This window comes from Genypterus blacodes, unplaced genomic scaffold (assembly GCF_046128005.1).
Source record: "Genypterus blacodes isolate CSIRO-AG114 ecotype Tasmania unplaced genomic scaffold, CSIRO-AGI_Gbla_v1 ptg000020l_1, whole genome shotgun sequence".
Lineage (NCBI taxonomy): Eukaryota > Metazoa > Chordata > Actinopteri > Ophidiiformes > Ophidiidae > Genypterus > Genypterus blacodes.
This window is the reverse complement of record NW_027466833.1, coordinates 529209-551038: the sequence shown is the minus strand read 5'-3', so window position 1 is coordinate 551038 and position 21830 is coordinate 529209. Positions and strand designations below refer to the sequence as shown.

The 21830-nt window shown below is 47.6% G+C and overlaps 2 protein-coding genes across 3 annotated transcripts in view; both read left to right on the top strand.

Annotated features, from left to right (window-relative positions):
• The first annotated feature begins 413 nt into the window (after nucleotides 1-413).
• On the top strand, nucleotides 414-9484 carry LOC142991664 (uncharacterized). The gene is made up of 6 exons (XM_076141754.1): nucleotides 414-1000; nucleotides 3271-3395; nucleotides 4862-5048; nucleotides 6142-6205; nucleotides 6780-6879; nucleotides 8537-9484. The coding sequence occupies exons 1-6, from the start codon at nucleotides 469-471 to the stop codon at nucleotides 8564-8566; spliced, it is 1038 nt and encodes a 345-aa protein (XP_075997869.1). The 5' UTR covers nucleotides 414-468; the 3' UTR covers nucleotides 8567-9484.
• A 2967-nt stretch (nucleotides 9485-12451) lies between these two features.
• Nucleotides 12452-21830, top strand: part of adam12b (ADAM metallopeptidase domain 12b) — a 63187-nt gene continuing 53808 nt past the window's right edge. For both annotated transcript variants that reach the window (XM_076141790.1, XM_076141789.1), the window contains exon 1: nucleotides 12452-12987. In XM_076141790.1, the coding sequence (XP_075997905.1) occupies nucleotides 12885-12987 (103 nt within the window). In that variant the 5' untranslated portion in view covers nucleotides 12452-12884. The remainder of the gene's footprint in view (nucleotides 12988-21830) is intronic.

Genomic DNA, 21830 nt, shown 5'->3' with positions numbered 1-21830 from the left:
GAGGAGAGAGGGAGAGCCTGTGCTCACGTCTAGAAGCGTTACCACCATCTGCCACCTGTCAGATAGCACCAAGTGTTTCTTACACTGGGCCTTCCAACACGTTTAGGACCGCGAGTCTCTTAAATACCATTGGGAAACGTCCAAAGACTGCGTTTTTGTCTTTCCCTGTTGCAGCTCAGAAGGTCCTGCCATCAGAATCCACCTTTCCCAATCCTGTCTGTCCATCTTATCCAACACCAACTCCGGTAGAGCTGATCGTCTCCTGGGAGAGGAGCTTTACACGTATCCACATCCAATATGAGAGTCTGGCACTCTCCACTGAGCCCGTGCAGAGAGAATCCCGCCATTGTGAGCCCAAATGGGTTCAGACGGGTCGACTTGGGCGCTGATGAATGTGCAGTGAGAGGATCGGAAAAGAGGAGAGTTCGCTTTTTGCATAACAGGCAGAAGATCAGCGAGGCGGACACGATGGCCGAGTCGCTGGTACACCTGTCGTCACGGCGCTCCTATCGATCCTGCATCCATGTTCACGTGTCTCTGGGGTGTGCCAGCTCTGTTGTCTTCCTCTACAAGCCTCTCTCCATTTCCCTTGGGGATTTGGAGGGAGGGAGAGCCGCCCAGCCCGGTCTGTACAGGTCCACCTTGTCCATTCGCCTCAGCAGGAGATCGCACAGGGACGTCACACCAGCCAAAACCGATGAGGATTATGGGAAATCCAAACTAACTGCATCAATCCGGGAAAAATACAACGGCCAAGAGACTGGATTGAATCATCGCGGGGGTCCTTTATCAAAGCAGCGAGGTCAAAAGGTCCAGCAGGTCGCACACAGTGTTAACAGCGATGGTGGCGATGCAGACACACACTGCTGCGGCCCCGCTCTGGGACGAGTGAAAGGGTCGAGCCCCGCGAACGCAAAGGCAGGCGGGCGGAGGAGAGACGCAGAGGAGACGGCCTGTCCTTCACCCAGCAGCGACACACACAGACAGCACACTGGCACAGGTGCAGTATGAACCTCACACACTTCAAACTGCAGAAGCAAACCTCTGAAGCTACATAGCTTGACCCGTAGCCTCCTTTCACTGACTCGTATTTCCTGTAACTACTGTAGATAAGATCAGAGGTCAGAGTTGTAGCAGCCGTGCGAAGGCAGCGCTGAGGTGGAACGTCCCCTCTTACTCTTGATTTGTTAACTGAGTCGTAACCTTTCATCGCACACTTTCCCTGATAGCACACACACACACACTCCAAGGCCACTTTATAAAGGTACACTAAAAGGTTACATTAGCGTGTGTGTGTGTGTGTGTGTGTGTGTGTGTGTGTGTGTGATACTTATCCTTTTAGATAAATGCCAAGTGATACACACACGCACGCACAAAGCAAATCAAAGAAAGATATAAAAGAGAGAGTTGGATCCAGTATATTATCTCATCTGTAAAGCAGCAGCTCCTGTATTTTGTAACAACAAGAGTCTCACTGCTCATTGTTCATGCATCCAAATATAGATCTCAAACAATCCCTCCCCCCCCGATACACCAGCCAGGGGAAGATCAAAGCTGTGTGTGCTCATGATAAGAAGCAATGTTTACTTTTTGTCATCGGGGGCATCTTCTCTGGGGCCACGCCCCCCACACACACAGACACACGCACACGCACACGCACACGCACACACACACACACACACACACACACAGACACACACACGCACACACACACACACGCACACACACACCCCTCCACTCCAATCACGTGACACAAGCGGAATATAAACATATGAATGCGGAAGCCTGGAAAGGGTTAAATGTATGGACAGATTCTGAAGCAGATGCAGAAATGAGAGTTTTGCATCACTTTCTGAAGAAGATGATGCCAACATGGCCTTCATAAACTCAATACAATAATGCTGAGTCATGTATCATAGGGATGATACGGACATGAAGCTTTTCTACTGCAGGTTCTTCATCATCCTCCTCATGTTTGGGCCGTATTTCTTGTCACCGCTGGAAAAAAAAAGAAAGACAACCAAACTTTGAAACTCCAGAGCTCAGGTGGCTGATGTGACCTTGATACAGCAGGAGGCCATGTGACACAATATAGAAGACACAATTTGAAGTGTGTGTGTGTGTGTGTGTGTGTGTGTGTGTGTGTGTGTGTCTCGCTGGGTGGCGTGCGGGGTGCAGACCTGGCAGCAGCAGGTGCCACTCCGGAGAGGACTCTCATTAAAAGGTAATGCCTCTCAGCCCCGGAGCCATTTCACAGCATTACCTGTCCCTGCCTCGCCTGTTTCACGGCTTACACTTTTTCTGATACATTTTTTATAATTCATATTTTTTTCATTTACCACAACAACACAGCGGCACGGAAAGAAACCAGGATTTGCCTGCAGAACACTGGAAGAAAACAGAGCTCCCGCGTACATATGGCGTCCTTACAAAGGCGCCGTACATGCACATACATGTACCTACAGATGGCTCCGCCCCCCACGCCAACGCCAACGCCACTTTTTCAATAATTAACAGCTCTCCATAGTCCCACATCTCTTCTGTTCCTTGTCAGCGACACTTCCGTTGCCTGAACAACATCACGAATCCGTGGCTGACATTTTTCCCATGCGTGTGTGTGTGTGTGTATGTGTGTGTGTGTATTGGGGTGAATGGTGACAGTATCCCACGTTACGCTATAGGTGGTGATTCAGATGTACGCACCATTAAAGCTATAGAGAGGAGGTTCAGCTGCAGGATGGATGCACTGTCACCCTTTACATTATTCATCAGCCACACTCGGGTTCCCTCTGGAGGGTTTTCATTCTTCCTGTTCCCCAGCAGTTGTGACAACAGTGTGGCGGTGTGTCGGTGGAGGTGGATGGGGTCTGGAGATGGAGCTGGGTGGAGGGGGAGGAAGGGGAGGAGGGGGAGGAAGAGGTGGGGGGGGTCAGGCGGAGGTCTTGCTGCATTTTTCCCCGGCTTCTCTAGATCATAAAAGCCGAGACGGAGCTCCGGAACATTGTGAAAATTGTGTTATAACTCAGCGGCGTGTGCTGCAGGTTGAATGATCCGAGCTTCTCAATTATCCTTTTTTACGACTCTTTATTCAACAGCAAACTGGTGTTTCAACAAATTACAGAGGGGAGGGAGGGAGGGAGGGAGGGAGGGAGGAGTCTTTCTGCAATCAGCAAAGAATTAACAGTTTCTACATCCCTCTCTCTCTCTCTCTCTCTCTCTCTCTCTGTCTCCCTCTCTCTGTCTCCATGTGTGTGTGTCTCTCTCTACTAGACTCCAGAACGCAGGCCGGGCGAGCGTCATGTGAGGAGAGTCGACAGGAAAGTGAGGCGTCTTCCGCAGAGGTGTTAAAGGTCGCGGACTCACCGGATGGAGCGCCCAAGACTCTCAGCCTCAAAGTAGGAGCCGTGTTTGTGTTTGTCAGCCTCATGGTGGCGCTGTAGCTGCCCATACATTTGCACTCGAAGGGATTTTAAGTAATTCATCACAGAATTTCACACGTAGAACGTCTGGACCAGGCCGGACACGAGCCTGGAAAGAATCAGTCTGCAGTAACAAACTTGGATAGACGATCAATCACCAATCGACCTGATGGTGGCGCCATAACACCAGCAGTTCCGTACGTTCGGTGCCTTCTAGTTCACTGTGGTTGTGTTTTATGCAGTACTGTTGCATTACACAGAAGTGTTTAATAATTCTGCCAATAAGCAAACTTCTGGTCTGAGCTCTGGGGTTCCATGATGAAGCTCTCTGGGGCCAGCAGGTTATTGTTGTTGTCCAGATGAGACTTCAGTTTTCAGCTGTTAGATGGAAGGAGGAATCATTTTAAGTTCAAGGAAAGGGAAATGGAAAAGGAAAGGAGCCTGTGTGTGTGTGTGTGTGTGTGGAGATACTGAGCAGGTGAAAGTAGATCTAAACGCCGTCTGCGCCCGTGTGTGTGTGTGTGTGTGTGTGTGTGTGTGGTGTGCAGGGTCACCGGGGGGCCGGAGCCTCTGGCAGCATCAGATTCCATCACAGGAGGTTTCACACGCAGGAGGAGACAGTGTCATTCACACGTGCACTCACACCTACGGGCCAATTTAGAGCTTCCACTTCATCTAATGAGCACAACTGTGTGGCCTGTGGGCGGAAAGTGGCGCACCTATAGGAAACCCACGCAGACGCAGGGAAGCATGCAACTCTCCAACTTCCCAGGAAGCCTCAGCCGCCATCCACTCATACTGACTTTAGGAGTTATAGTCATTGTTGCGTCCCTATAAAAGGTTTTGCTATTTTGTTGTTTATTGATTAGCTTTTCTATTTCAATATCACTGAATTTAGATTGTTGTTGACATTGTTGAGCTTGTTGAGGCTCCGTGTTGGATCAGACGGTTATTTCACACACATTGCGAACGTGCCACTCTCGTGCTCTTTGTGTTTTCTCGTACGTTCACTCGCCCGAGTCTCTGCCGAGGAGAGAGAGGGCTCATAAAAAACAAAACGCCTCGATAACTGAATGATTTCCCTTCATAATATTGTTTCATGCTCTTCTCCTCCTCCCTTTTCTTGTTTTATTACAGTTTTTCTTTCCACACAGTTAATTTAACACGTTTCATTCCGACACCGCAACAGCTAAAGATCAAATGAGATTTCTGAAGATTTCCCCAATGACTTCACTTCTCTTACATTTATCCCCAATAAAGCCAAAGATAAAAATTACCGCGTTGCATACACCTCCAGGATATCAGCGGGATAGGAGGAGGGATTCTCTGCCATTAAGGGAGAGATTGAGGATATTTTCACTAAAGATTGAAACGTTTAAGACTTCCGTTCCTCTCGCTAACCGCAGCAGTTTACTGTGCACATCCCTCTTCCCCCGTCCCAGGAGGCTTTGCAGCTCTTCAGGCCAGACTTCATCAACCGATCGCAGGGTCGGGTGAGGAGGCTGGAGCAGAGGGCCAGGAAGAGGAGGAGGAGAGCTCTGCACGACTCCAATCCAGATCTGGTGCAGGGCCTCGGGGATGACGGAGGCAAGCAGAGGAGGAAGTGCACCACGCCAGATCCACTCAGCGGTGAGTTTGGGGGGGCAGCAGCAGCATAGTAAGCACAGAGCAGGTGATGTATGGAATGTAAACCCTGGACGTGTGGCAGTTCCCCAAGTGACTACAGCGAACACTTCACACTTCAGCACTTCCAGATCAGATCCTCTCCTCTCTGGACCCGGTCCAAGGAGGGCCCTTGTCCTCCTCATCAACATCGATCTTTTACTACGTTGCAGGGACTAGACACGTCGGGCCAAATCTGCCGCCTGCTCTGGCTGAAGGGTCCTCCAGTGGGTTCAGCTTTCAAGTGTCAAGTACATGTTTAGCCCCGGAATACACTGGGAATGAAGTAAACAAAGCGCCTGAGGTTGTAATGTACTAAGTCACGTCTGACTGCTGTGGGAGCGTCGCTGTCAGTTCTTCTCTCCTCAGACGCCCTGCACAAAAAAGGCCATTTCTATGTTCCTTTCATAGTGTGTGTGGCATTTATCCAACTTTGCTCTCTGCTGGCCATTATCTAGTATTGCAAATCAGTGAAAGTGTTTCTGCTCAGTGTGCAGTGAATGCACGGCGAGCTTCCACATTAATCTGATCCCGACGACTCTAAATTAATTATCTCAAACCGCGGGAAATTGGTTTGCGGCCAAGCGTTAAATAATGTCACAATGCGGCGAACGGGCATCGACAGGAAGTCGGAGGTAAAGTGAGGAGAATAGACACCAGGATGTAAAATTGGGGAGAAAGTCGAGGAATGTAGGGAGAATTCACACTTGGGGAATTGTGATGCCGGATCTGATTGCTCGGCCTTTTACAAAAATAACATTAATAAAACTAAAATGGAATATTTGGGGTAACTGAAGCGCCTCCGCCTAGTTGCCTAAACTCAAAAGAATCTAGCATCAGAGCCTCAGTGGCCTCTGACAGAAGTCTGTGTGCTACTGTACAGTGTGTGTGTGTGTGATCTGTCTTTTCCAGACAGTTACGCACACACACACAGACACACACGGACCTCTGCATGTGCTCATTTACATATCCAAAACTCATCTACATATTAATTCTTACTTGTAAATTCATACCTGTGTGTGTGTGTGTGTGTGTGTGTGTGTGTGTGTGCTTGTCCTAGATAACCTTTTCAAGCCTGCAGAGAGGTCCATATCAGGCAGGGAGATGCAGCTGAGGTCCAGACGGTGAGTTCTGCAGACGCGACCCGTCTCACCCCGCCGTCACTCCGCCTCTCCTCCGCTCTTTGTCTTACACTCAGCGCCATCCATCAGGCCTGTTTGTCACATCGGCCGCGCCACGCATCACTAACACCTCACACACACACACACACACACACAAACACACACACACCCACTGTATTCAGGATACAATAAATGTTTGACATCCAAGTGTCTTGCTGGGAGATATGAGCTAGCTTCTGTGCGTCTTATCTCTTCCTTAGTCCCCTCCTCCTTATCTGGAAAGACACACCTGATCAGATGATGCCTTCCCATTGTAATTTTTTCTCAAAAGCGACGCTATCTGACTGGGGGGATCTCCTAACAAATTGGTTGTATTTGTTGGAGTGAGAAAGCAGTGTGTGGGAGGCTTGTTTATCGCTGGATCCGGGTTCTTGCCGGCTGTGGTTCTGTTAGATAAAACCTTGTCTCTAGTATGAAGCAAAGTCTGCGTCACACTGCAAACGCTCCCAAACTCCACAGCTGTCCCCTTAAACTCTCTGTGTTTGGTGTGTGTGTGTGTGTGTGTGTGTGTCTGTAGGATGTACTACAAGCTGCCAGAGGTGACGAAGAAGAGGGAGCAGGAGCAGAGGAGGGCTGAATCACAAAGTAACAGATTGCGGGCAGAGGTGTTTAAAAAGGTAAAGCTGCTGCTGAGGCTGAGGCTGAGGCTGAGGCTGAGGCTTAGGGTTAGGGTTAAGGCTGCTGGTTCATCTGTTATTGGTCCACAAAAAATCAATCGAGCACATGGTAAAGACTGAGGGGCTTGTGGGAGATTACATGAAAACACAACTGTCAACTGGGCTACACATCAGTGAGAATAGAATAGAATAGAAACTTAAAAATGAAGATCTGAATGCTTATGCAAAATGTTTCAATTTTGATAAAGGGGTGTGTGGAGATGCACGTCACCCTTAGTCTTAGTCACACACACACACACACACAAACACACACACACACACACACACACACACACACACACACACACAGACAGACAGACAGACAGACAGACACACAGACACACAGACACACAGACACACAGACATTAGTCACTCAGGAGGTGGGCAGTCTCGGAGTGTTTACTTTATTTTCACTTTACTTGTTTAACTCAGTATGCCAAACACACACGCCGCCTCAGTGCTGTGTGTGTGTGTACCTGAGCTGGGATGTAAAGAGAGGGAGAGTGCAGTGAGAGAGCAGAGGAAGAGGGAACTGGTTTGGTGGTTGTCCAGCAGAGGTCGCTGTTTGATTGCTTAACAGCAGCTCCTCTTTGTCATTCAGCTCACAGGATGAAGATCTGTTAATGTCCTTATTTACTCTCAGTTACAGGGGGGTTTGGTTCAGGAAACACTTAAGATCCATCTGATTATTCTTGGTTTAGTTAAAACCATCGCTGCTGTTAGAATGACAGTGATTCACTCCACTCTGCTTCAGTTTGCAGCTCCTCTCAATTTAGATTAGACAGTAGAAATTAAAACATATATTATTATTATTTCTTCTAAGACCTGCTTGTATAATTATGATTATAAATTCCACCTTGTCAATGATGTCATGTATTGAATAGATGATATATTTGTGACATCATTTTCAGTCGGCTTGGTCGCCCTGTTTAGCTTTTAAGTGAGTCTGGCTTCTATTGTAACCGTGCCAACAATGGATTCACCGTCGCCGCTCAGGTGTGCTAAAAAAGGAGCTGGAGATATTGCCGCAGTTTTTCCCGGATAATTATGTCATTGTGGCGGTATATTGTGAAGAAAGAGTGCGAGAGGAAGAGCAAATGTTTAACTGAAGGAGATGTAGGAGTGATTTTCTTCTAGAGTTGTGATAAATTGAGGACATCCTGCAGCAATTTGTCTCATGCAAAGTACTTTACCTCAAGCCTCTAATGGCTTTCAATCATAAGAAATCAGTAATTCCTCTAAGTTAGCACGTAAATCATGTAAATCTCCAGTAAATCTGACTTGTAGGTGGGTTTAGTATAACGGCTGCCGACGGGGCCGCGGTGGCTTTAGCGCCCGGCTGAAAATGAGAATCCAGCTGTTGGTTAGAGTCACATGAGGAGGCCGGTTTCATAGCCGGGGTGTTTGGTCAGATAGCAAGCTGGAATGATTCCTCCTGCCAGGCTGAGGCCACCTCAGGGGTGAGGCTGATGGAAGTGAGAGCCAATTAAACAGCAGGAGCCCCTCCTGCTCAAAGCCGCGCCGAGACGGGAGGGGAGGCCTGAGTGCAGTTTGGTACTTTCTCCTGCTTTTTTTCTTTTTTTGGGTAATTGCTTCCATTGTTGTTCTTATTTTGCAGAGACTTCTGGAGCAGATCCTGCAGAGATGAATGAAAAAGCCCTAAAGGCAAATCAGGAACTTTCAGCGATCGTCTCCCCTCTCATCCATGCACATCAGATACACATTTACGCTCAATGCCTCGTGGATCTCAACTTTCTGTATGGAACTGATTGTTTTACAGCCTGACACACTGCAACGTGAAGATAGAAGAGAATAGAGAGAATCCCATTTACCTGTGAATCATTTGCATGGATTCGCAATCTTGTTTAAGCGTTTCTATAGCTGATATACGCTTATTTATGTATCTGCAGGATATATGTTGTTCAGATTGAGTCGTTCTTACACCCAGACCTCCTGGCTCACTAACAGTTGAAGTATTAAAGCAGTGGAATAGCAATCTGTCTCTTCCCTCTGAGATTAATTCCCTCCATTTAATGCAAAACACATTAATTATACAATCTCACTCTCTTTCAGTTGGTGAATACAGACGTAATGATTTGATTCCTTATCTAGAATAATATTTCCCTCTGCACTGAGATACCGTGCGGTGTTGGAAAAAATGAAATAACATCATCCCAAGGACATTCCACATCCAGGCAGTGTCATTTCCTAGGAAATTGAGTCTCGGTGCTTTGAGCAAAGAACCTTGACTGTGTCATTGGTCCACTCGTGTTTGGAAAATGGAGAGGGAGACGGCGTTTCGTCATTGGGTTCACGTACGCCTGGAGGCCTGTGGAACCTCCCATCCGGAACAGTGGAATTCCAAGCTAATAGAACTCAGGAGACATGGAGCGTCTGTGAAAGGGGCCCTTTGTCACGGCGCTCCGAACCAGAGATGACATTGTAATGGGAGAGGGAGAGGAGACTTGCCCGGGACTGCAGACTTCATATACAGTGAATGTGTGTGTGTATATATGTGCGGCAAAGGTGACTGACAACTCTGTGGCATTTAAACAGAGCCTGCTGGGGGGAAGAGAGAGAGAGAGAGAGAGAGAGAGAGAGAGAGAGAGAGAGAGAGAGAGAGAGAGAGAGAGAGAGAGAGAGAGAGAGAGAGAGAGAGAGAGAGAGAGAGACAGAAAGAAAGAGACAGAGAGAGAGTCGTAAATGCAGTGACAGTGTTTTCAATCCAAAGCATAATGAAGTTACATGCTGAATAAAGGAGGAATTGTCTTCTATTAAATCACTTTCATCCATGATTGATCCACTGCAGCCATGTTGTGTCATCAGAAAGAGCGACATACACTGAATGACAAATAAGAGCCCCGTGTCACTCTGAGTGTTCGTCACGTCTGATTGTATTTTATTGTGAAGTTTCGATAATGTGTTGTGAGCAGGAGTGTATAGAAATATTTGTTCTCGCCAATACCAATGTTCTGCTTCTTGCTTCGTGTCGTCCACTACACTTCCAGGCTGAAATATTAGAGTTTTACCTCCATAACTTTTATCTGATGACTGAAGTTACTTTGTAGATAAAGACCTGGAAGATCGAATGTTCCTGCTTTGCATTTTAAAAAGAGGAGAGAGAGAGAGGCAGAGTGTGTGTGTGTGTGTGTGTGTCTGTCTGTGTGTGTGTGTGTGTGTGTCTGTGTGTGTGTGTGTGTATGTGTGTGCTGTAGTGTGATGGAGCATGAAATCCTTCCACTGACCTGAAACCATGAAAATCCCTGCGACTGGAGACGTCAGGTTTGTCACTGATGCTTGTAATGGACTGTTCCTCCCCGGTGGTATTAACACTTTTATATAAAGGATTAGGAGTTCCACAGCTGAGCTACTGAACAAATAACTCCAGTCATATTTGAGCGTCACCTCACAGCCAGAAAATCCTTCGTCGGGGTCCAGCTGGGTCCGCGATCTGCTCCCACGCTCCACACACACACGGGTTAGGACAATTTGGGAACTCTTAATTAATCGCCCGTGGGTGTAAATGATTTGGCCTGTGTGTGTGTATGTGAGTGTGTGTGTGTGTGACAGACTTGTGACCTCTTTACCACGGCCCCAGCAGTGTGTGTACGCTTCCTCCGCTCATCCTGCCTGTGTCTATCCAACCCACTGATGTGTGTTTTACGAGGGTGATCCACATGAGAGAGAGAGAGAGTTGCAGCGTAGGCCTGTTCCGGTGGACGAGCGCGGGGCTGACAGGGAGCAGCAGAGAAGAAGGACTCCTGTCTGACAGCCCGGCCTCTCTACGGGATCGCATGTCTGCATGTCATATTGAGGTCTCTGTGTAATGTTGGACCCAGAGGTCCCTGGACTGACACGAGGTCTTGGCTGTGACCCAGATGCACCAGTGGCAAAGCTAATACCGCATGTCTTCAAGAAAAAAAGGGAGTAAAAGTCGCTCACAGGGAGCCACACTAGCAATCCTCTAATCAGAATGGATGCTATTCTCCCTATAGGTGTAGACAATGAAGATGCTTTGTGTTACACAGCAGTACTGTGGGGATTTTACGGCCACGTCTCAATCATCGCAGGCCCGAGCAAAGCAAATGCATTTCTCTCTCTCTCTCTCTCTCTCTTTCTCTCTCTCTCTCTCTCTCTCTCTCTCTCTCTCTCTCTCTCTCTTTCTCTGCTTTGCCGAGAGCGTCCGTCACTTGAGACACTGAGTGAAATGACACCTGCGAGGACACATCTGCGGATTTAGCCTGAAGCGTACAAAGACTGAACTAGATTCGACTAAACCAGACCAGGTAGCCTGCCCCAAACACAGATGGGGCCAGGATGATGATGGTTTTGTCTTTTGTGTGGGGTTTTGTGTGTGTGTGTGTGTGTGTAAAGACAGAGAGAAAGCAAGAGCAATCTCACCCAAAGGACTTTTAAAGATGAGGAGGCTCCTGGAGCATTTTGATTCCTATCATTTCTTTATTTTCCAATTCTCCCTTCATATTTCAGTATTCTGACTTTACCCTATGATTGATCAGCACTTTGTCTATACAAACAACATTTACATTTGGCACAATTATGCAGCAATAAAGCATCTTTTATTCATCATGTTCCTCTGTCTCCCCTACTGTGTTTACTTTATTTCTTCATTTAGATTTGACACTCGGCTCTGCTAGACTTTTGCTGAGCTTTTGCTTTGCGCTGATTTGAGGTTTCTGATGTTCTCTCATTATGTTTCCACCCTGGCTGCTTTATGAAAACAACTATATTATAATAATTGATGTTGTTGTGCAAAATAGCTGCCTCCCATGAAGCAATTGAAGCTTTTCTGTTGTTTTTCTTTCCTCTAATCTTCCTCTGATTATCATTCACAGCAGCAGTTGTAGTTGTAGTAGTTCTATTATTATTACTCATCATCATGCTAGAGAAAAGGTAATGTATGGATTATGTATACGATAAAAAGTGTTTGTCCCAATCTATGGTAGTCAGCTGGTCATGGTCAGGACCTTCGCTATTGATTTGTTTTCAAATTGATCAAAGGGCAAAGGTCACAGGGCAAAGGTCAGAGTTTCAATCCAAAATGAATGCTTATGGGAATTACATGAATACAATTATTCACTTATACATATTTGATGTTTAGTTAATCAGCAAGAGGGTGACATTAACATCTGCACATGTGTAGCATTTCTCTGAGCCTCATTCTAGTGGTCGTTAGTGTGACCCACCCTTGTTCTGACATGGAGGCGGGCACTCCGTACATTTGTAAACAATACGGAAGCACTCCAACGTGAAGAAAATAAAGTGAATACTCAGTTTATACATCTTTAGTCCAATGTTTATGTTAAGGATTCGGGTTATGTAGCTTTAACTAAGTAAAGCGGTAGTACGACGTTTCGGTATCACGTGGCAGCGTTCGACCAAACACGTCCTTGCCGGCGGCACGCGGGTTGGGTGAGGTCGGGCGGTGCGGTTGTGATTTGGAACGTTCCGGCGCTAGGACCCGGCAGAGGCCGTGGCGCACATGGCAGAGTGTAGCAGCACCGGTACGAAGCTGATGGTGAATCCGGCGGAGCGAGCAACACCACCGACACCATCCTCCTCTTCCTCCTCCTTCTCCTCCTCCTCCTCTCTGCCTGCCCGTCATCTCTCTATCGAATGACCGACACCTTCACACGGACACTCTCCTCCATGTTTTCCCCTTTTACTTCAGCGCGGAGGAAAAGTTTTTGACAGCTTCTCTCTTGGAGTGACAGACGCTTCTCGACGCATCTCTCTCTCTCCCCCTCTCTTTCTCCTGGAGTCCGGATGGTGGAGCTTCATCTCATCTTACTTTCTCCGTGAATCTGCGTTCACCAGCGGACGCGTCTCACCCCCGGTGTGTGTGTGTTATGGTCGCGGTGGCGTGATCACCGGTGCGCCTTCTTCCCCCCCCCCTCCCCCCCCTACGCCCTGTCTCGCCCCACCACACCACACCGAGCCCGGGCACCATGATCAGCTGGCGGCGGAATAACTTTGCCTTCCTGGTGCTCGTCTCCTGCCTCTCCAGCGCGACAGAACAGGCTGATCACACCGCCCACAAGGCAGACAAAGGTACGGAAAGAGCTTTACTAGATGTTCATTCAAACATCTCCCAGTTTGGTCTTCATACCAGAGCGCAGAGCGGCGCTGAGATGTTGTGAATGGGATGTGAACGTTGTTGTTGATCAGCTGTTAGACTCAGCCTGATAGTTTAGGAGGATCTTGTCATCCGTGTAGTACAAGAGCACCCTTCCACAATGCGAGTTTGATGCTTGACACCCATCAAAATTAATAGCTTTTTGACATTTCCATTTATTCGCCTTGTTACTGAAATGGAACAATGAAGGGAAGTCAGTCAGCTGCTGTCAGATGGGGAAGATGAGTTCAACCTCTTGGAGGATGCAGCCCTCATCTTTGGGGTTGTAAACACAAAACACTCAGGATGTTTTCACTCGGTGCTTAATTTAATCTGCTGTAAACGAAGAAGCAGGTCATAACAGGATTGTGTGTGTGTGTGTGTGTGTGTGTGTGTATGTGTGTGTGTGTAGGCAGAGAATGTGTCTATTTTGGTTGATGTATGGAGAAGCAGGAGGAAGGAGCCAATAGAATGAGTGTGAGACAATAGGATCGTCTTATATTATGGGCACATTTCCATGGAGGAAGTCCAATATAATGCTCATAAGTGTATTGTATAGTTCAGCTCAGTGTAATTAGATGCCAGGTTCTGTTGTTCAGATGTGTGGGTATGCCAGGATCTGATTTAGAATAAGATACAGGACATATTATCTTCATTTCTGCTGGTTCAAATACAGTCAGGTTGTCATAATAGCTTTGAACAGAAGTCGATTAAGGACACAGAACCCATTAGTGCTCACAGGACATGAATCACAAGATTAGTAGATGTTCATTAGAGATGTAAATTAGATTTCCACCCAGAGAAATAGTAGATATTATGAACGCTGTAGTGTTTGTTGTTATCCGTTTGGTGCGAAACTCGAGCTCCAGGATCATGAGGTTGCATCATTAATACTAATCGGCACATTAATAACAAAACCACTCCTCTGAATATGGCTGCACTGGCAGAGGGGGGAGAAAGATGCAGTTCAGGAGATTTTTTACTGCACGCCTCATCTCAATGTGGGGGTCATTAAAACAGGAACTCCGAGGGTTCGTCAGTACGTGCATGCAGGGAGTGAAAAATAGTTTTAAGGGGTATAAAGTATTGAAATAGGGCAGCAGTACCTTTGATGTCAGCAGGATATTGACTCCCGCTCCTTCCCCTCCCTCCCCCCGCCAAGCACAGGAGAGACCCATGCAACAGTGTGTTTATCACCCTCTACTTTGTGATTGAGGTTCCAGAGATTTTGAAGGTTGCTGCCTCAGCTCCAGCTCTGTTTTAGCTCCTCTCAAGCATTGTTTGGTTTGGTTCTTCCCACTGGAAATCACCGTAGTGGTGGTGGCAAGATGAAGAGAGCAGCAGCTGCGAGTCGGAGTAGTTGTTCCTTGCCTATGCAGCAGCTGTGCTTTCCAGAGTGTATTGTATTTTTTTTTAAAGAAGAATAGAGTAGTGAGAGAGGAATATTTCTGTGAAAGTTTTGCTGATAATGTTGTGTAACCAGAAATAGAAGTAAAAGTCATGCAAAGTATTCAGCAGCTTTTTAGGACATCGTGATCTCCAGGGTTAGTTTGTCATCCTTAAAGTTTCAGTGGGGTTAAATATGGCGAGGTCACTATGGATGAGTTTGAGTTTGACTGATTAAATTGATTATTGATGGAATCCCAAGTAATAATAATTACTTATAATAGATGATTATTTTCTGATCGATTTTTTTCTTAAACGATTATTTTCTTAAACGATTATTTATTTATCCGATTATTGTCTTAATCGAATAGTTGATTAAAATCGATTAATCGTGTCAACAAAATGGTGCAAAAGCTTTCAGTTTCTTTATTTCTCTGTCTGAGTGTTCAGCCCAGGGCCCGTACATAGAAGAATTACATTTAGAATTTAATGCAAAACAAAAACCAGAGTGTGCTTGTGACATAATTGCGTTAGTGTGATACTGTCTGTGGCTTGTGTCTTTAGGCAAGAATCATAATGAGGAGAATGTATCTGCCCGGGAAGGATGAAGAAAGAGGAGACAGTAAATCTGCTTAAGTGTCTGAGCACACACTCACTTCCTCCTAAACATCTTGACAACCAACAAAAGCAGACTGATTATTGGAAAACTGCCTAAAACAAGGAACAAGCTATTGTTTTCTTGATGTTGGCACCTCTCACTTTAAACCTACAGTCTTAGATTTCTGGTGTTAAGTCAACAAATCCACCTTGGCAGAATATCAGTTATTGAAAGCAGTGAATCAGTGATTCAGCATAGTCGGCGTAGGTAAACGTCAGCCAAATCTGAGTCAAACCTGCCCTCTGCCCACTCGCATTCACAGAAAGTTGTTTACCGTATACGTATGATGACTGGCTGGGTTCTTGCACGCATTTGGAAAAAGCATTTGTGAGTTTTTGAATGAAGAGATCCTCATCAGACCTCAATTGCCCCGCTGAACCTCTACAGCACCACTAAAAGTAGTTCCTCAGGGCAGAGAACCGAGCAGGATCCACTTACAAATCTGTCATCCATCTCCCGTTCTGTCTGTCTTTGCCTCTCCTCTGCTTATCGGCCGCTTCTCTTGACGGCCTGATCTCTTTTCCATGCATGGGAAACTAAATAATTAGAGAGAAAACCAAATAACTCGCATTAGATTTGAGGATATCAGGCGGAATTAATTAGAAAGATTAGACTGTTTGTGTTGTCCAAAGTAACTTAGGGAGAGGAGAACAGAAGTTGCCGCGAGCGCAGGCAGACAGGCAGGCAGGCAGGCCCGTCTTTCAGCGAGGCCTGAGCGGAATGTGTCTTACAGACTTCCTCCAGCGCGTGTGTGCAAAAACGCTGACGTATGGCCGCCGTCCTGCTCAGGCGACCCCTCTCTGCTAAAGCCATTTAGGAAATGGCCTCATCCTGCTCTGTCTTTCAATCCCTCAGAGTGGCGGGCGCTTGACATTTTGAGGACGGGCTGGCATTGATTTGTTGGCCATGAGGGAATGACAGACACGGTTAGAGACGTCCACCTCCGTTAAGCATCAGTGGTCATTACGGCCATCAGCCTGATTTAGCGTCCTGCTCCGAGGATGACAGGATGCCGTACAGCGGGAGGAGGAGTGATGTAATGAGAGGGCAAAACACAAAGCAGGAGCATATCACCGTGTCGCGATCTGAGGAACATTCACACACGCGGTGTAACGCTTTGAGCCGTTCCTGAAAGATGGAGTGCAGGGGGCGGTGTGTGTGTGTGTGTTTGTGTGGGGGGGGGTGTGGGGGGAAGGGGGGTGAAGAGTGAGAGGAAATGAAACGAATAGAAGGAAAGATGTTGGAGATGTGCGAGGAAACCAGAGAGAGAATGAGAAATCTGCATGCGAGGCAACAACAGAAAGTACTCAGTCATGGGTGGGATAAAGAAAACAAAGACAGGTAGAGAAGCTGGTTCACACACACACAGTCACACACACACACAGTTCTTGCCCATTTATTGTGGCGTGAGAATGCATCACACTTACTGTAGGATAGACAATTTTCTCAGAAACTCATTTTTGCTTTCGTGGCGCGCAGAGCGGAAGGGAAGAATAATGAGGTGATGCGAAGTCGGGAGAGAGAGAGAGAACACAAAGTCGCCGCCGTCACAATTTGTTGTCTACAAACGGCCAGCTGCTGATATTTATGCCAGAGCGCCGCACGAAGGCGGATAATCAGAGCGCGAGAGGTTTGGCCGCCCAATAGCCTGTGGTCATGTGGAAATGAATGAACCGATGTGAGATCTGGGCGAAGAAATAAGGAATATTTGGGTTTATGTTTCAAAAGAAATGTTGAAGGTATGAAAAGCTAGACCAGCACCATGTTGTTTGTTCCATCTGCTTTAAAGTAAGAGCGCCTCTCCGCAGACACGTCAGGGTTCTCTAAGGATAACGCTAAAGACGCTAAAGCGGCCTGACGCAAGAACAAGAGTTGCTGTTGGGTTTCGTGCTCCCGCCCAGCGGGGTTAGACCAACGCGCTGCCGTTGCATCAATAATTTCTCAACAGAAAGGTCATCACACCTCTGCTGGAGTGCATTTCTCTGTGAACCGCCGTTGATTAAGGTCCAGCCATCGTTCTGGGCTGCTTTGGAAGCTTCTGATGGGAGGAAAACAAGCTGTCTGAGAGTCTGAGGGAATATTACATGAAGGGAGAGCCAGGGAAGAGGCTGCTTGTGCTCGGCTCGGAGCTATTTGAGACCTCTTGATCCGTGTATGTATGTATGTGTGTGTGTGTGTGTGTGTGTGTGTGTGTATATATAGAAGGAAGGAGGGGGGAGGGAGGGGGCAGAGGGTTGTCCACACAAACACACATTTCCTTTCTTGCGTGCTTTGCGAAAATCCTGCAAGTACACGGCATGTCAATAAGGATGTCAGTATTAGCCAGATCCCTCTGCTCTGCGGCGCCTGTAGGTGATCCGACATGTGCCAGAAATCCCTTTAAAGCCCCAAATCCCCCCCCCCCCCCCCCCCCCCGTCACCCCAAAGCTGCGACACACAATGTCCAAATCTGCTGCGGAGGGAGAACGAGATGGGGGATCGGCTCTCCCGGTGTCGCTCCCACAGGATGGGAATGGGACACGGAGCCACTCTGAGGAGTTCTCGCATTTCTGTTATTTCACCGTGATCTGCTGACCCTACAGCTTAGCCAATCGGGCCGATAATGGGCTAGGAGGGGGGTCCCCGCATCCAGGATTAACACCTCCTTCAGCCTCGGCTCTAATGACCCCGCTGTGTCATCGCTGGAGAGAGTGAGCGATGAGGGAGTTGAAGGGAGCGTTCAGGCAAAGAGGGAAAAGCTCAAATTCTTCAACTCCTGCAAAAACGACTTGAGGGGCTTTTCATGAGCCTCCCGGGGGCTCCTCAGGCCCGGCCTCGGCCCACTATCTCTGCTCAGGCGGGTCCCGGGTCTCCCCTGCTGTGACTAATGAGCTCGTAATGGTTCCTCCGCACGGAACGTCCCTCCTGCCAGTGTCTTCTTCATCTACCAGATTCCACTTTGTGACACCTCAGCACTTTCAAGGAACCCTTTCAGTCCCGTGAGGTGTCACAGACGTATGGAGCGAAACGCGCTGGTGTGGCTTCAGAGGTTAATGGGTTCCTAGTTCCGACAGAACATAAGGTAACGCCACATAAACGGGGCGTGCTGTGCCGGGGGCCAGATGCACCGTGGACGCGGCCTGAGCTGGCAGGTGGCGGTAGACGCAAACGATGCTAAACGCAGTCGATCGTGACTCTGAAACACCACGGAACGCTCAACCCTCCCGCCGGCCTCGTCCCCCCGCTGCACACCACCAGGCACCAAAACACCAAACCAGGAAGCCGACAGATGGATTCGGACGCCTTCTCTGTACTCGGATGAGAAGGTTCCTCGTTTCCCGTGACCTTTCCTCACGTCTCTATTAAAGCTTCCTCTGTCTCTCCTTGAACCTGGACCCTGAACTTCAGCTACACACGCTGACGGATAAACTCATTTCCACAGGCTTTGTTGCAGATACCGTCGGTTTAACCGGGAGCCAGTTGAAAAGAGGCTTTTGCTTTTAAGTCAATTATAGCAGCAGACATCAACTCATATCCAGCAGCTCGGCTCACGGAGCTTCACAGAGCTTCACTCGCTTTTTTTAACGACTCTGTCCACATTGTGCTGTTTTATTAGTCTGGGAACATTCATGTGGGAGATGAACCGTGTCGGCGTCGGGGCCTTTTTATTGTTACAAGTCGTGTTGATCAGGTCTGTTTAAAGTGACGTCTTTGATGTCTAAACTCTGACAACTGCTGCCTCTGCTGCCTGAGCTCTGAAATGAGATGTGGGCTTTTTATTTTAACGCTTCACACCACAGCAAGAACACCAGAAAGAAGGAAAGTGAGAGGGGTTTTTGTAAACGCTGAGGCACCTCTATGATCAAAACGATGCCAAGACGTCAGAATAGTTTGGTTGAAAGAGTCGGTCTATTTTTACTGCTTGACTGGTCTTTATTTAGAAACGTCACGAGCCGCTCCGTGTTTCAAAGACGCTTCATTGAACATTCTCTTTGTTAAAGGCTGCTCTGCTTCTCGGGGGCAAAAATGTAGGTGTTTAAGATCCGCCGCATATTTAGGTCAGTGGTGTTTTCATAAGGAAGCAGTAATTGGATATATAGAGAAAAGAGCTTTGTTCCACTTTGGCAAAAAAAGATAGAAAACATTTGGGCGTGTTAAAAGGAGACGCATGAGACAGGTTCTACAGCTTCTGCCCTGGACACACTGACACTGAGATGCTGGCATAACACTCCACATGCTGGCAACACAACAACACACCAATCTCTCACTCAGCAGGTCAGAGCAGATATGTGACATGTAGAAATGAAGCTTTTGAACTGATCACTTCCTGTTGCTGTAATGTCAATGCCAGTCAGTTGTTCGAGGCAAAAGAACAAATACTTTGGTTGTTTGGTTGCTTTTGACTGATTCATTCATGAGATTCAGCCCTTTGTGACCTGTAAGTGTGAGTTACAGCGCCACCATCAGGCCGCCTTGTGCCACAACTGAATGGTTCCTCACCTGGATCGTCTTCAACCTGCCCTTTGAGTTTCATTGAGATCGGTTGATAACTTTGTGAGACTTCCTGCAGGCAGACAAGCATGATGGAGAACTAAAAGAGTGAGAATTTAACAAAAGGAATTTTTAAAAAGCCTTATTTGTCTCTAATTTGTTTTAGCAAATGAGTTAAACGTCTGACGCTGAGATAGAACAACAAACTGGCAGACAGAAGGAGATCAGGTCATTGTTTCTCTGTTTACACTCAGAGAAATTAAGTTTTTGTTTAATGAGAGTGGGGGAGGGGGACAGATGTTCTCCTTCCTCTTCTTCTGCTTCTTCTTCCTCTTCTTCACACATCATCCCTAGCTGACTCCCTCTCTCTCTGTGTCCAGTATAGGAGTTTTGCTGCGGCTGGCTTAGAAAACAAGATTCTAACTAGGAAACATATGGGATTAACCCAGTTTTAGTCTGAATTTTCAAAGGTTCAAAAGAAGGAGACTGAGACTGAGAGCCCCAGAGGAGGAAGAGGGGGAGGAGGATGAAGCTCTCTGCTGTTTGGGAGCAAGAGCAGCCACGAATATTCATAAATACTTTAATCTGACGCCCAAAACGAATGATGGCGCCTTTGGACGAACGTATAGATGCATACAGACACACACACAGACCCATACAGACACACACACAGACACACACACAGACACACACACAGACGCACACAGACCCACACAGACACACACAGACGCACACAGAGCTCCCCTCTTTATGCACGGGTGCACACGCCGATTAATTCCCATATTTGGTCGGGGCTAAATTGCCATTGTTTAATTAAGGCGAGCTCTCTGAGTCGTTCAGAGATCTTAAATGAATTGCAGTGGAAGTGTTAAAGTCTTTTATTAAGACGCCGTCTGCCCGCCTTTCCCTTTTTTAACGCCTCTTTAACGACACTCCAGCCACAGCTTGCCGTCTCCGTTATGCTGCGCCGTCTGTCCAACGTGGTTTTTTTACGCACCACTAAAATCAACAAACTACTGCGGGCACATGCTCGGGTAAACCATAAAGAACAGGAGGTTCCTTTGTGACGCTGCTGTTAGCTCATTATGCGCCGCAGATGAACGAGGGGGGGCGAGAGGGGGCCTTTGAAGTCGCGAGTTGTGGCGGCGCAGGAGTCATGGCGGGGTCTCGTCTTCAAAGACATCATCACTGGGAGACAGAGGGGTGTTCAGATGAAGACTCGTCGTCTAGAGGAGAAGGGGGAGGAGCTAACAGGAGCTGTCAGGCGGTGTTACTGTACCCGTGAACTCTGGCTGTACCCGCATGATTGTTACACATGCAGATGGTGGCGTGCTGCAGAGATTGGCCTGTAAATAAAGATGCATCAGTCGCCCTCGGGTGTCAAACCTGCAGACCCGCCGCTCCGCCTTCCTGTTAATCAGTTTGTACGATTTACTTTAGTACAAAGGATAAAAATGTAAAGTAAAGTGCTGAGGAGAGAAAGCGGAAAAGAGAATCGAAGAGGAATATGTGTGAACTCAAGTTTCTGACCTACTAAGAGGAAACGTACCAGGGCCAAAATAAGAAGTGGGAAGGGAAACAGTTTTTTTTTTACTCCTCTCCCGTCTGGAGAGAGGGTAAGAGCAGCTCTATGTATTATTGATGCTCTGTGGCTGCCGTCCTATCCTCCATCTCCTCCCGAGGAGCCCGGCTGAGCTCTCCCTCTATCTCAGCGGCCCAGTCGGTAATCTTTATGAGAGCTGCTGGGACGTGTCCAGGCTGGCTGCCGGCCCGCCGTCGCCCCGGCCAAAACACTATTGGAACGCTTGAATTATTGATGATTTTGCACCAGAGTATTGACTCGTACTGGTGACCGAGCACACACACACAAACACACACACACACACACACACACACACACACACACACACACACACACACACACACACACACTGGGTATGTATGGAGAGGATGTTACCTTTGAACTGGTTCTGATAAGAGAACATGCACAGAGACTCATCCTGCTCAGCTCATAGATCATATATCATAGTCGCTTCGTGCTTCATACTTCCTGCTGAATCCAGACTGCGTGTTCCTTTCCTGGCCCGGTTCTGAGGCCCTGGTCCAGCCGGTCCGTAGGCAGAGATGTGACTCACGCTGGAGCACAAAGGAAAAGGCCACGAGTCCTTACACAAGAGCTGCCGCCGGAACTCAAGCTGGGAACTGGCCCGGGTCGTCGTCGTGTACGAGGGCGTCACCTAAACACCGGCAGACCCCAGGAAGCCC